Source organism: Neurospora crassa, linkage group VI (assembly GCF_000182925.2).
Source record: "Neurospora crassa OR74A linkage group VI, whole genome shotgun sequence".
Taxonomy (NCBI): Eukaryota; Fungi; Ascomycota; class Sordariomycetes; order Sordariales; family Sordariaceae; genus Neurospora; species Neurospora crassa.
Genome location: NC_026506.1, coordinates 3668479 through 3682727, shown reverse-complemented (window position 1 = coordinate 3682727; position 14249 = coordinate 3668479). Strand labels below are relative to the sequence as shown.

Sequence of the window (14249 nt, the reverse complement as noted above, 5' to 3'; positions counted from 1 at the left end):
GGTGCTGGGTAATTAGAACCGAGTCCATGGATGGATGGGTTGACTAGTATAAGAAGGCTGCTGGGATGCTTTGTCTTCCCCCCAAACTCCGACATCAGGCTTCTACACTTCAGACACGATAACATCATGCGCTCCTCCACTATTCTGCAAACCGGGCTAGTGGCCGCTCTTCCTTTCGCCGTCCAGGCTGCTTCCGGATCCGGCCAGTCCACCAGATATTGGGACTGCTGCAAACCATCTTGCTCCTGGTCCGGCAAGGCTCCTGTCAACCGACCCGTCCTCGCTTGCGACGCAAACAACAACCCCCTGAGCGACGCCAGTGTCAAGTCTGGATGTGATGGCGGTTCTGCATACACCTGTGCCAACAACTCACCATGGGCGGTGAACGACCAGCTCTCCTACGGCTTTGCCGCCACGAAACTCAGTGGTGGAACCGAGTCATCTTGGTGCTGTGCCTGTTATGCGTGAGTTTCTCTTCAACTCTTGGGTATCACTCGATGGCTAACTTTTACTGCAGCCTTACCTTCACTTCGGGCCCTGTTGCTGGCAAGACCTTGGTCGTTCAGTCTACCAGTACCGGCGGTGATCTCGGCTCCAACCACTTCGATATCAACATGCCCGGCGGCGGCGTCGGCCTGTTTGATGGATGTAAACGACAGTTCGGCGGTCTCCCCGGCGCTCAATATGGCGGCATCAGCTCCCGCAGCCAGTGCGACTCGTTCCCTGCCGCTCTCAAGCCCGGTTGCCAGTGGCGCTTCGACTGGTTCCAGAACGCCGATAACCCGAACTTCACCTTCAAGCAGGTCCAATGCCCATCCGAGCTCACATCCCGCACCGGCTGCAAGCGAAACGACGACTCCCAATTCCCTGTCTTCACTCCGCCCTCTGGTGGAGGCAGTAACCCCTCTACTCCGACAACCCCTCCCTCTTCAGGCGGCGGTTCCGGATGTACAGCGGATAAATACGCTCAATGTGGTGGCTCGGGGTGGTCTGGCTGCACCAACTGCCCGTCTGGATCGACCTGCAAGACTATCAACGATTATTACCATCAGTGTGCCTGAATGGTGCCAGATGGTACGCTGTGTGACCGTGCCTCGAGGCGAGAGTTAGGACGTTTTAAGAGGAAGCGGTAGACAGCACGATCCTCCAGTATAATTTGACATTCTAATGAGCATTCATCCCTCACCAATACCTTATATTCTTTCATGATGATTATTCTACCACACTCCGCCCGCATAAGTGAAGCTGTAGGCTCGGGGTGTAGGCGGGCTTACATGGTCATCTACGACACTGGCAAATGCTGTTGAAGGTTCCGTACTTGCGTGCCATTGCCAGTCGTACATCACATAAAGAGGGCAGATTTGCCGTCATACTTTGTAAACCAAGCATCGACTGATTTGCAGCTATCTTTGTTCAAGTACAAGCCGAGTGTCAGTCGGAGGAAGCAGAAATTCGCACCTTGCCATGATGTGACTTCATCAGTGGCGGCCAGCCGTCACGTCCCTGTGACCTCAAGGGAATCCAGGTCATCATCCACAAGGCATCAATCAGGTCAGTATCTCGCTCCTGCCGCGACTTTTCGACTCCATGCATGATAGCGGAACCGACAGGGCAAGTACTCCGGGCAAGATTGGGTTCAATGAAGGCATCATGATGGCCTTTGGCAAGGGGCTTGCGTACGATGGGATGAATGATGATTGGAGTACAAAACAAGCGCGACCTAACGGGGCCTACCATAGGAGTGGGAAATAGATGGGAGCTCTCCTTGATCTCTCCTTGTCCTTCTTCAGTCATTCACGCTTCCATCCTGCTTGGATCCATCTTCTCACTGCCATCCATGCTCTGTCGCTCAACCTGAGGCACTTTGATGACGACACCAGCCTGTTCGCCTTCATGAATGGGTCATCAACACCACCATGTCACTTGCCAAGCTGGCTTCCCTTCTACGCATCTTTTCTTGCCCAGGTATGCAGTCACTTCCAACATCTCTTCAGTACGCGTGTTCAAGGCCTAGATTCACGTAGTATGCCAATGGGAGGAAGACCTTTGCTGACGACGATACTAGATTCGGTTTCCCATGGGAGAAATTCTAATCTAGAGCAGACTGTCCAGGAACCCAAAGTCCCATGCGGCCCAAAGCGTGCGTCCACACATGAGAGCCAGACTTTGCCGCTCTTGAAAGCCTACTGACTATCATCTCCTTTTCCGCAGAAGCGCTTCACAATCCACCAAAACCCATTTTGACCCTACATTCCAAATAAAGTGCCCCATCCCCATTTTTGGTGTTGATGACGAGGTCCAAGTCACCGACACGTACCGTCAGGGGCTGAAGCCTTTCATGTTAGCCATCGATATCTGCCGTCCGTCGCTGGTTTGGGGGAAAACGCACCACTTCATATCACACCCATTACCGCCACTTGCTTAGAAGTGGGTGGGGATAGGGATCTTAGCCCTCTCGACAATGGTGAGAGCAACGCCATCGACCGTGGCAATCTTGATGCCGTCTTCGACGACAACATCGGTGTCGGCAGCAACCGCGCGCTTGTGGGGGTAGTCGCAGTCCGAGGTTTGAGAGCCTCTGCTCTTGCAGCAGGTACGGAAGTTGGACAAGTGCTCGGAGATGGAGCTGGCGGCGCAGTCGTTGCCGTTGCGCCAGCTGCCGTGCTGTTGGTCACAGCATTGGTGGGAGGCATTCGAGTCGACGCCGCCGCCGAACGCAAGGCACTTGCAGGCCTCAGCGCCGGCAAAGAAGGCAATGGCCGAAAGAAGGACGGTGGAGAACTGCATTTTGATGGCGGTGGTTGGTAAGGGGTTTGGGTTGGTTTGTTGTGATGTTGTTTTGCAGGTAAGAGAAGATGTGATGGTTGTGTTGGTGATGATCTGGGTGGACGACAGAAGGAGGAAGGGAGAGCTTTTATATCTGATTCTTTCTTCAAGCTCTTTCTCCTCCTTGCCCTCCTACCCGTCAATGTCCTCCTCCTATTCCACTTTCTCGCTGTCCCACACCTCGTCTTCCTACTCTTCTGCCTTCTTCTTCTCCTCCTCCGCCTCCTCCTCCTCATTGTTACGAACCGTGCTGACAGACATGTTCATCCAGCTCCGGGCCTACAAGCATCATGATCCTAATGACATCAAGTCCGAACTTCATGGTACGTAAATTACCAATCACATCTCCGGCCTTGTGAGGTTCTGCTCTCTGCCTGTTCATGCATGGCCTGCCAATTTGTGGAGATGGAACTGTTGTCCGAAGCTGACAGCCGATTACCACTCTCGACTTGCAACGTAGTGGTCAGCGAATGTCAATTAAATGATAAACCACACAAGTAGGGAACGGAGTTTTTCAACATTTACGGATCTTGAGCTGTCCGGCACAGTAGTTTCGTGCCCCACTCTCTGTAGGAGAGCGAGGATGGGCGAGAAAACCACACTATACCCACGTAACGGGCATTCTCGCAGGTCCCTCTGACGCTCTAGGTCGAAAGGCAACCCAGATACACGATTCTCAAATATCTCTGCAATCACTCCCTGGCAAGTTTGTATCCCAATCAACAGCTTGTACGGATCGTTCCTTGCCAGATACGGCGACAGTTCAGTGGCCGCTGGGCATCCCTCTTGTCTGCCTTCACTGAATCATCATCTGGGGCTTTGCCAGCTGGGCTAGCAACGTGGATTCCGATCCTTGCCAGCAATGGAACCATTCAAGAGCCGCTCATCATGGGTAGGGCATTAGAGCTTACACCTGCTACCTTCGCTACCTTCCATGCGGGGTTTCGATCAGGTCATTTCACGGTGGCAAACCAAGCAACTTTATTAATCAATGGCTGTAGGGCGTGTCGGTGCCGCTGTCTATATGAGGTTTTCTTGTCTGGATCTCGGATCGAGGTAGGCGAAGTGGTTTCCATAACATAAGGTGCCGTTCGCTAACAATCCTTTGCCAATCCTAACAGGCTGCAAGTGGTCGAGATACTAACCGGTCAGCTGTTTAAACACCCTTGTCGAGATGGTGAAAAGTAGGGACCGCGGACTAAAACAGCATTTGCGGATCTTGCAGGCCTTTATAACGGAAGATCCGATCCTTCCATGACACGGAAACCCACAACAGCCGAACAAAGCCGGCATAAGTGCTGACGGGCGTAAGCAACGGTCGTACACTACATAGTGCCACGACATGTGTCAACGGCGGTCAAAATTCGGCCCGGCCCTGGGCAAAAAGCTTTGCGCTGCAATGCATCGCTATGGCTTACACTTCACACACAACCGTGCCACAGACCCCTGTGCTTCTCAAAAGAACACTACATTAGTGTATGATCTCCCCACACCCTCGACATTTAGGTTGGCTGGCAGGGCTGGATGGTTACTTGGTGGCTCTGGGCGGTTCGCCAAAATCCGCTAGGGCATCATGAATCCGAGATCCTGAAACCGTCACTTTGAAGCTGCCATGAACGCCCTTAGGATTCTTGATGGGTAGAATTTCGACGCCAAGCTTTGCCGAGGCACCTTGATGGGCCCCTCATAAAGTGCGACTTTCTTCCCTTTTACCACTCCGTTTCTGAGACCAATCAACTGACAAAATGAGGCACAAGTCCGAGGATCAAACAAGAAGCTCATGATGCGCCGTCCGAATTGTCGTTTTTTTTGCACAGCGAGAGGGCGAACCCGAGGAAAGCGAGAGTGAAGTTGCGGCACAGCCAAGCCGGCACTGCAAAACTGGGGAAGGCAAGGAATGATGGCCAATTGGAATGGCGGCCATGGTGGTTGCCAATGCTACCTCATCGTCCCGCAACTAAAAGGGGTACCGCCCCGTTTTGGAATGGAGGCTGTGCTACTACTGGCTCGGCATCACAAGTTTAGGCTCCCACTCGGCTGTCCCTTGCTCGTCAGCGTCAACGTTCAGTTGACAAAGATGACTTTCCCATCTGTCGAATACCCGTCCATCCGACCTCTCGATCTTCATTAACATCACATCTTCTACCTGCGCAATACTTATCACCAGCGCGTATTACACATGAGCAAAGGCATCACATAGCGATGGACCCCGGTGCCAGTGGTCAGCCCCATCCACCTGCCCTGACGGTGGCAGCCGCTGTAGCTCTCACATCCCTCGTTCAGTACCTGGCCTCTAGAGCTACAGAGTGCGAACTCTCCTCGGAAGCTGTGTGTTGGATGATAATCCCATTTCTCTTCAGGCTACAAGCCAAGCCCTCGACATATGTGACACAGTTGGGGAATGTGACCGCTGGCAGAAAGCCGACTGGGTCACTATGGCTTTCGGGCACAGCGGTCTGTATTGCTGCCCTCAGTTTCTGTAAAGCAGAGTTCGGTGCGGTTGTTTGTTGGTTTGTAAGCCCTCCCGGTTGATGCGGTCCCTTTCACGGCTACTTGTCTCCCGCCCTCTGCTCACACCACATCTTCAACAGCCGCTAGCAACACCGTTGCTGCTCAAGGCTCAAGAACATCTCCAACCACGGACTGGAGCTTCAAGATATGGGACTGCCAAGGAAGGAGCCCTGCCTCACTCGGTCCTTAATACGTTCTGGGGATCACTTCTGGCAGCTGCAGTGGCCGTGTACGGCTTGGCAGCATGGGACGTCAAGGCAGCTGCCATGGCGCTGATACCGTTTGCGGTTCTCGTCGGCCTCTTTTTCTCATTGATGTCCCAAATGGGAGAGCAAGGTCGCTTGAATAGCTTCCATCTTGAATTGGAAGATTTCATCAAACCTCTCTCCTTGCGGATCGTAGGTTTTCTCATCGTCCTGCAGTTTGTCGACAGCTGGGCGTCTGGTTTCCCCAGCATAGACGGTGTGTGCACTGTCTTCCTGGGAGTAGCAAAGGCCTTTTCGTGGTATTTCGCTGTTCAAAGTGTACGCCAGTCCTTGCTAACCCCTAAATGATTTGCTTGCAGTGGCGATTGACGCTGACCCTGTTTATAGACAAGATATACGCCGGGGTCATGGCGAATCGTCACCGTGATCGCTACCTTTGGCTTGGTAGCAACTCGTAACCCATACATACAGCCTTCAGACATCCAAGCCCTTGCCAACGTTGTTGCTTCGCTTGTTGCACTAGCTCAGAGCATCAGCATGCTGCCGAAGCACACAGAACAGCGAGCCCTACTCTGGAGCTTTGCGCTTGTTCCTCTCTTCCCTTACCTGGCCAATCTGGTTGCCATCAGAGCCGCAGAGTCTGCAGCACAGCAGCTTACTTCTCAACACCCCGGCCAACATCCGGTAGCCCAGTTAATGGAGAAGGCAAAAGCAGACTTCGACAGCATGCTGTCCAGACAGTCAAAGACCTACGAGGCTGCTGTTGAGGAGTACAAGCGTCGATACAAGGTTGAACCACCACCAGGGTTCCGGGGCTGGTACGACTTTGCCGTGAAGAGCCAGTCTCCAATCATCGATGACTTTGATACCATTTACCACTCAGTGTCACCTTTCTGGAAGTTTAGCGGCCAGGAGGTGATGGGTCTCATGAACGAGGCTTATTACGCGCGGTACAGCGAGCTATGGCTGTGTAACTTTCACGGCGTGACCGCAAAGACTGAGTGTCGGCATCCGTACCGCACCTTCGACAGACATCTCACCCTTTTGTTTGATACGGTGTTGGGTGATCTGGCAGGGGTTCTTCCTGACATCAAGTTCGTTGTCAATCACCTTGACGAGCCACGGGTGGTGATTCCGCGTGTTTCAACCCCCGACGGCTGGCGCTTTTCTCTTCTGGATATGTCTCATAGGCCAATCTGGAAGGAGCTGAATGCTCCTTGTTCCTCTTCTTCTTCCTCCTCTGAACCCAACGATACCACTGACGGCATCGACACCTTTGGTCTCCCCTTTGTCACATCCACGGCTTCCTCCCTTGACATCTGCGCCAACCCTTCCTACGCCGACACCTACGGCCTCTTCACCTCCCCCGTCTCCATGCGCTTGTTCACGGGGCTCGTCCCCGTTCTCTCCACCGGTGCGCCATCCACCATGTCCGACATCCTCTACCCCTCCGCCGCCTACATCGAGTCCGGCTTCATCTACGATCCCACCCGCGACATCCCCTGGGAGCAAAAGTCCAACAACCTCTACTGGGCCGGCTCCACAACCGGCGGGTACTCTTCCGACTCCTCCTCCTCCTCCGCTAATTCACAATGGAAGTCCTTCCACCGCCAACGCTTCGTCTCCCTCGCCCAAAACCTCAATCGCCAACGGCACACCTACCTCCGCTCCCTCAACGGCGCTATCACCCGCGTCACCTCCCCTTTTCTCAACAGCCGCCTCTTCTCCGTCTTCTTCACCCGCTTCCAATTCTGCTCGCCTGCCACCTGTCGTGCCCAACGCTCCTTCTTCCGCACCAAGTCCTACGCTGACAAAGACGAAGCTCTGCACTCTCGTCTTGTCTTTGACCTTGACGGTAATGGCATTTCAGGACGGTATTACAAGCTTTTGGCGTCCAATAGTGCCGTGCTCAAGCAGACTTTGCTGAGGGAGTGGCATGATGATCGGCTGGTGCCGTGGGTGCATTATTTCCCGGTGAGTTTGGGGATGGAGGAGGTACCGGAGTTGGTGATGTATTTGACGAGCACGGAGGAGGGGAGGCAGAAGGCGAGGGAGGTGGCGGAGGGGGGGAAGGAGTGGTGGGGAAAGGCGTTGAGGGAGAGGGATATGGGGGTTTATTTGTATCGGTTGTTGTTGGAGGTGGGGAGGCTGCAGGATGCGGGAAGGAGGGAGGGGGAGCCGCGGGAGGTGGTGGGGGTATGAGAGGTTGTGTTGTGGTGTGTAGGTGGGTTAGTGGCCAGATCTTGGATAGAATAGAGTGTTGGTGTGCGAATACTCCGTCGCCACTTTTGGGTAGGCAGTGACAGATCCGAAGGCTTGTCGGGCTGTAACAGGATAGGAAAGCATGAGCCAGTGAGTTGGTCATACAACCATTTAGGTCTTGGATATGTCAATTTTGTATGACCGCGTCGCGACTTGAAGGGTTCAGAGACACTGCAGTACATTACGCGTGCTGCATGCAACATGGCACACGCTGTGCATATTTTTTCAATCTCCGAAACCCTCAAGCAAGTACTTTGCTTGGCCATAAGCCACGCAGGCAGGAAAATCAGCTTCCAGCATATGTGAAAGCACCAGAGTTCCGTAGCCCTGCGGTGTCTATGCATTGCATTTATTCCCACACAACCTGTCCTCTTTGCATCATCATGCCTGGGCAGAAACATTTCCCTGGAATTCCCACTATGTAGTTCAAGTTTGTCCAGGCCTTGGCCTTCCTCGAGATTCCTGGTTCTGATTTCGCCTTCCATGAAAGATCCAACCGCTCGACTCTGCTTACGACTACGGTTCTTCCTTCCCACTGGGAAATACGATCTTGATCCCCGGTCATCGACTCACGATCCCCTCACGACACCACCACCACCTGGAACCACACATCCCCAACCCATACTCTTCACCTCGTCGCTCTTCCAGCAATCCCCTCATCCTCAACACCTACCTACTCGATCGCCATCACAAGGCAAGCCTCACAACCATGCCCCAGCACGGCTTTCGCAATGCAATCAGACTCCTCAAAGCGAAGCAGCACAAATGGAAGCGATCCCTTTGCAAGAAGCTCGCTTGGCTCAAGACCAAGAGCAACTCGCACGACCTAGACACCATCATCCCCATCAAACCCGAAGGATATCCCATTCCCGCCATCCGCGCTACAAGAAGATTCCCAATTGATGACTTTTCCGATTCCGATTCCGATTCCGATTCCGATTCCGAAGAAGAAGAAGATCTCGTTGCTGAGTCGTCGTCGTCGCCGCTTGATGACGGATCAAGTAGTAGAGGAGTGTACGACGTACCTCCCTCATGTCAGACTCAGAACTCGGCGTGTTCGACTTTGAGTTCGACTTCGACTTTGGCGTCGGCGTCCCAGACAGAGACAGAGACAGAGATAGAGACAGAGACATCACCAGAGATAGAGACAGATGATAGCAACGTGCCCGAACGGCCCGAACCTGAGGTTTTGAACACCTTTAGCGGTCGGTTTAGCTCTTTTAGGAAGAGTACATGCACGGCTTCGACACGGGACAGTTATGTTACTGCTGCTAGTTATCTGGACTCGGACTCGGCCGGAGATAAACACGAAGATGAACACAAAGACGAAGATGAACACGAAGACGAATCTGATCCCGGACCCGGACTCGATAGCGACGAAAGCATTCGGTCAGATACCTCCAACACGTCCTTTTTTGAATCTGAGTCACGGGACTCGCGGTCGGATACGAGTATGACTTCGGTATCGTCGATAAGTTGTTAGTTGTGGAGTGGGCCAAGGTACTTTTATTACGACTACCGGGACCCAGTTTTGAGGGTAGATACAGTTTCGGCTCTTACGTGTATATGTACCTACACAGCGATTTCGTCTTTGGTTTGTCTGGAGGTTGAATCTCCTGTGTGTGTTGTCCAGTTCTATTCCCTGGGTGACCTTGAGGGCGCTCTGTTTCTCGCTTGCCAACTGTTATTCTTCTTCACTTTTTTTCGGTTTCGTGGGATACGCATCCCTACCTATTTCTCTTCGATTTTTCGCCAATAAATAGCATCCACTTGGCTTTCGCTGACGGTTCATCTCCTTATCCAATGGACAAAGGAGAACATGAGCGATTACATGAATGATTACGATCAATACAGCAAAGCAATGAATACCTTACCCAGGCACAGCCCTCTGGCGCAATCAACTTCGTCAGGCGTCTGCTGGAATACCCCTATCTCGTCTCTCTGGAGTTTCAACGAACGAGTTATGCGGAGCTCTCGTACAAGTCTCGGACGTGATGAGGAATGCAGTGTTCGTTCCTTTCTCGAATCCCAAATGGCACAAGAGCTTGGAGGTGTGTAACCCAGAGGACGTTGTGGATCTTTTGAGAAAGATGCAAAGTTATGGCGTTGTTGGATCCTGACTCTGTCAGTGCATTTGGAAGCTTTTGGCGTGATGATTTCGAAGGGACGCAAGTTGGATCAGGCAATAGCGAGTTCTGAAAGGTTGTTTTTGGGTTTTGGAAGGACAATGAGGGATGACGCCGCCTGTGCTGAATGTCCGTTGAAGGAAGTGCTTAGATATAACGAGCCGGATCTTTATGCGAGAGTGAAGGAAGGACTGCAAGGAAGTTTCGGAGTGGGCTGATTGAGCGCTAGAGACAAACCATCTCAGGATGGGTGCTTACCGGTGTATTTGTGATCGATGTTGAGCTCTTCAGCGTAGAGGTATTCAGCGTAGTCGATTGTTTGCACTCTAATGATATCTATTCCCGGGTGTATCGTACCTATCTGATGCAAATTGTCCAGTGATCCTCATATCTATCGCTATAACCGTCTTCGAACTTCGAAATAAATATAATCCGAACAAACCTCATTCAAACAAAAATACAGCCCCCGAACGAGACCAAAAAGAAGCATATCGACGCGAGTCAGGCATCCAAACAGGCACCCAAAAAGCTTTATCGAAAAAAGGAAAGAATCTTGGACGAGCTGGGAATCGAACCCAGGACCTTTCGCATGCTCGGAAACATGCTAAGCGAACGCTCTACCAACTGAGCCACACGCCCGAATGATGTTATGCTTTACCTGTAATTGCTACTAAGAAGTCACATAGATCAAACAAAGGCCGGAGGGATTTTGGGTTCGTTGCATGCTTGGAAAAGGAAGGAGAGATGAAGCTTTATACGTCGCTTCTCTGTTTTGGTAAAATGATAGTCGCTGACGACGGTAGAGTTCTCGTGCCGGGCGTTGAATAAGCGACTATATAGCTGGCTTGGCGCTGATGCTGATGCTGGTGTTGTAGACCGGTAGCTCTAGGTAATGGGAGTGATAAAAGAGGGTTGCAGCAGGCACCTACTCGAGGTACGTAATGTAGGGTAGCTAACTTACTAACGTACTGCTGTAAATAGGTAGCTATCCTGAGCACATCAGACTTTCCTATCATGCCTCTGGAGTTTGACTATTACCGTTGCTGGCCAGTCACTCTCTCCGGAAGGCGAAGGGCGGAACACCGCTCCACCGTCCTGGTGCCCTTGTCTAATCATTCTAACCCGGATCCCTGATCAAGCCGCTTGTCTTAATATTATATGCTCCCCTCAAGCATTGATCAGAGTGGTCCAAGCTTGGTTTATGTATGGCAATTGTCTTTCGCTACCTTGCTACATTCACTCACAGATGTATTCTCGGTATCTTTGTGGTGTGTAAGTTCGGCATGTAGGGGAGCTCAATACTTTTGGACCGGGATGTGCCAGGCGCTTGTTCCCGCTCTGCGACTAAATCTCACACTAAAAGGTACGGAAGATTTGTGTACCGTAAAACGCGCAACCAACTTCAAGATAACGACAAGGTTCTTTCTGTCCTTACTGCGCAGCCTCTATAAGTGTCTCACTCATCCAGTGAGGCCACTGTTAGTGCTCTCATGATGATGGACCGGCAGCACTCGGGAAATCCGTAGAGTCAGAATCTGTTGGACTTATGTCACCAGAAGCAAGATAGTAAGAACATGAATGAGGCCAGTCTTGGGCATGCCAAAAGACCAGGCGCATACCCGCCATCAACAACTGGTGAAGTCGAGATCAAAGCGGAGCGAACCAATATCAACTAAAAGACCCCGACGTATCAGTCAGTGTTGATCAAGTGGGAATGTAACGCCAGAATAAACTATAGGATACCACGGCCCTACATGAAGTTGTCATCGAGTTATCACATGCAATTGATGGTGTGCCTGGGCTACAGTGTGAGCCTGCCTCTGACTGGCGTTCCTCCCAACAGAACGGATGCTAACAATCGATGGTGATGACCTGCAGTTTGACAATCCAGGGGCCTTTGTGCACTGTAGTATATGTTTCTATGAACTGTCCGCTAGTAAGCGCCATTGACCGTTAGTAAGTGAACGTGATGATAAGGCGGAAGCACAACGGCTGGGTTCGCTCTTTTGGACGATCTTGTCTTTCTGGGGGCCTCAGTCTGGTAAGCTCCTGCAAGACGCTGCACTATTGCGACCCCGCCACGTCACAATCATGAAGTTCAACTTTAGGGATGCAACTAAGCACCCCCACAAATACCACCAAGGACAGTGCTCGTCTATGCGGCCTCCATAGTCCCCGGACAAGACCTAGTGATGTGGATGGTTGACGAATGAGCAACATTACCACAGGTAGACAAGTCGGGCTCGACGGTCAAATGCAGTAATATGGCGGGTTTGTGGTGATGCCCATGCTCATTCTATGGGCTATCAGTAAGCGCATAGTAAGAATTGCCAGAGGATAAGAATGCTCGGGATATCATGGAGGAAAAGACCACTTGAGCCATGTATACTACACTGGATACCCTGATTCTCACGCTCAAGGATATCGACATTTCGAACACAATGACAATGGCTACTACTCCATATGACACCATCATTTTCGATCTTGGGGACGTGCTCTTCGACTGGGATGAGCCGGAGGACGTTGCGTCCCTTGCCGCTTTGCCAAAAGGTGCTATGCGAGATATGATGAACTCGACCACTTGGCATGACCTCGACCGTGGTATCCTACCTGCGGAGGAAGCCTACAGGGTAAGCAGGTCCCTCCCTTCCAAGGCCTTCTTCGTGACTCAAGACTAACCAAAGTTGAATAGATTATGGGCGAGGAGCTCCACATTGAGGCATCATTGGTACGGCAGGCCATTGATGCAGCTGTCTGCTCGCTACGAGTGAACGAGCAATGGGCAGAGCTGGTGAAAAAGCTCGCGGCAAAGCCTGGATTGAAGGTGTATGCCATGTCCAACATCTCCAAGGAACATTTCGAGTACATCCGGACGCTGCCATTCCCATGGGAAGCGTTCACTCGCGTCTTTACCTCCGTGGCCGCCGGTATGCGCAAACCGGATCTCTGCTTCTACCAGTACGTCATCAACGAGACTGGATGCGATCCTAGCCGTGTCATCTTCCTCGACGACCGTACCGAGAACATCGTTGCTGTTAGATCTTTGGGCATTCGGGGCGAGATCGTGACGGAGAAGGAGAGGACCAAGGAAGGAAGAATATATCGATTCCTCAGGAACGTGGTCTTGGGGGAGCCCATTGCACTTGCAGAAGCCTTCTTACACTCCCAGAGCGGAAAGCTGGATTCTGTCTACTCTGAGGAGGGGGTGATTTTCAAGGACAACTTTTCCCAACTGCTGATATGGGGACTGACTGATATGGAAGATATAATTTACCTTTTGTGGCCAGATGGAACGCGCTGGAAGGGGTCATCACGATGCTCGTCTCCAGATGACGATGCCTCCGTAGCCAGCTCAACCGACTCTGCAGTCGTCCTTAACGACAAGGCCAGAGACGGCAAGAAGTCACGCCCTCTTCAGGATGGCCTGTGGAACTACTTCATCGAGAAGCCAGTCGGGACCACGGAGGCATTCCCAGCCGATGTCAATACCACCTCGATCGCATATCTGACCATTCCGCAAGAGCACCTGCACAGAGTTGCCGATCCCAAGCTGGTTCTGGATGCCATGATCTCCAACGTAAACGTCGATGGCATCATGCAGGTGTACTTTACAAATGACAGGCCACGCATCTGCGCCATTGTCAGTGTGAACATGCTTCGGTTCTTCCTGAAGTATGGTGGTGATGATCTAGATCTGGACACAGATCCTCAGCTTGCTGCCACACTGAACTTTGTCATCAACTGCCTTGTCAACAATGCAGTGATAAATGGCACACGCCACTACACGACCATTGAAAGCTTCCTGTATTTTGTCAGCTTGTTCTTCGACGAGCTTAGGACAAGAGCCGAAAGGAACCCGACCAAAAACGCCAATACGCGTCAGACACTCCAACGACATATCTATCGCTTGCTGGTGCAATCGTTGGGGAAGCCTGCTAACCCGTTGGCCTTGGCAATGCGGGTGCGGGCTTGTCAGGTGTTCGGCATCGACAGAGACTTCCTAAAGTGGGAGGTGGACGAACTGCTTGTGCTTCAAGAGGAAGATGGAGGATGGCCGGCTGGTCACTTCTGCAAAGCGGGAAGGACGGGTGCTGTTATTGGTAGCCGGGGCTTGACGACAGCAATGGCTTGGCGATTTCTGAAGGACTACGAGCGTGAGGTCATTCCTCCAGATAGGCTGAATCGTTGACAAGGCGGAGTGATCCCTAAGCATCCAATTCCGTTGCGGCCACCTCTTTTTACATGCCACGTTCGGACTTGGAGGCGGTGGCGCGGTGCTAATTGAACACATCGGACTCCAGGAACTCAGCTCGACAGG

The 14249-nt window shown here is 52.1% G+C and overlaps 5 protein-coding genes and 1 non-coding gene across 6 annotated transcripts; 4 read left to right on the top strand and 2 right to left on the bottom strand.

Moving 5' to 3' along the window:
* Positions 1-126: 126 nt before the first annotated feature.
* Positions 127-1186, top strand: gh45-1 (glycosylhydrolase family 45-1; the record flags this gene model as incomplete). The annotated part of the gene is made up of 2 exons (XM_952014.2): positions 127-464; positions 518-1186. The coding sequence occupies 2 exons, from the start codon at positions 127-129 to the stop codon at positions 1059-1061; spliced, it is 882 nt and encodes a 293-aa protein (XP_957107.1). The 3' UTR covers positions 1062-1186.
* A 1235-nt stretch (positions 1187-2421) lies between these two features.
* Positions 2422-3272, bottom strand: NCU05122 (hypothetical protein; the record flags this gene model as incomplete). The annotated part of the gene is made up of 1 exon (XM_952015.2): positions 2422-3272. The coding sequence occupies exon 1, from the start codon at positions 2785-2787 to the stop codon at positions 2422-2424; it is 366 nt and encodes a 121-aa protein (XP_957108.1). The 5' UTR covers positions 2788-3272.
* Positions 3273-4843: 1571 nt separating this feature from the next.
* Positions 4844-8159, top strand: NCU05123 (capsule protein). The gene is made up of 3 exons (XM_011396639.1): positions 4844-5340; positions 5418-5861; positions 5931-8159. Exons 1-3 carry the CDS (start codon positions 5029-5031, stop codon positions 7743-7745), a joined length of 2571 nt encoding a protein of 856 aa, XP_011394941.1. The 5' UTR covers positions 4844-5028; the 3' UTR covers positions 7746-8159.
* A 355-nt stretch (positions 8160-8514) lies between these two features.
* Positions 8515-9588, top strand: NCU12137 (hypothetical protein; the record flags this gene model as incomplete). Its single annotated transcript, XM_011396761.1, has 1 exon — positions 8515-9588. One exon carries the CDS (start codon positions 8515-8517, stop codon positions 9286-9288), a length of 774 nt encoding a protein of 257 aa, XP_011395063.1. The 3' UTR covers positions 9289-9588.
* Positions 9589-10485: 897 nt separating this feature from the next.
* Positions 10486-10570, bottom strand: NCU15406. Its single transcript has one exon. It is a non-coding gene; the product is annotated as a tRNA-Ala (tRNA).
* A 1802-nt stretch (positions 10571-12372) lies between these two features.
* On the top strand, positions 12373-14120 carry NCU17138 (hypothetical protein; the record flags this gene model as incomplete). The annotated part of the gene is made up of 2 exons (XM_011396803.1): positions 12373-12561; positions 12624-14120. 2 exons carry the CDS (start codon positions 12373-12375, stop codon positions 14118-14120), a joined length of 1686 nt encoding a protein of 561 aa, XP_011395105.1.
* Positions 14121-14249: the final 129 nt, after the last annotated feature.

Excerpts from the sequence above, each read along its gene's own strand:
- NCU05123 (XM_011396639.1), top strand. The coding sequence starts at position 5,029 with ATGGACCCCGGTGCCAGTGGTCAGCCCCATCCACCTGCCCTGACGGTG. Across the intron at positions 5,341-5,417 it reads GTGCGGTTGTTTGTTGGTTT|CCGCTAGCAACACCGTTGCT; the intron begins GTAAGCCCTCCC and ends CATCTTCAACAG. Across the intron at positions 5,862-5,930 it reads GGTATTTCGCTGTTCAAAGT|ACAAGATATACGCCGGGGTC; the intron begins GTACGCCAGTCC and ends CCCTGTTTATAG.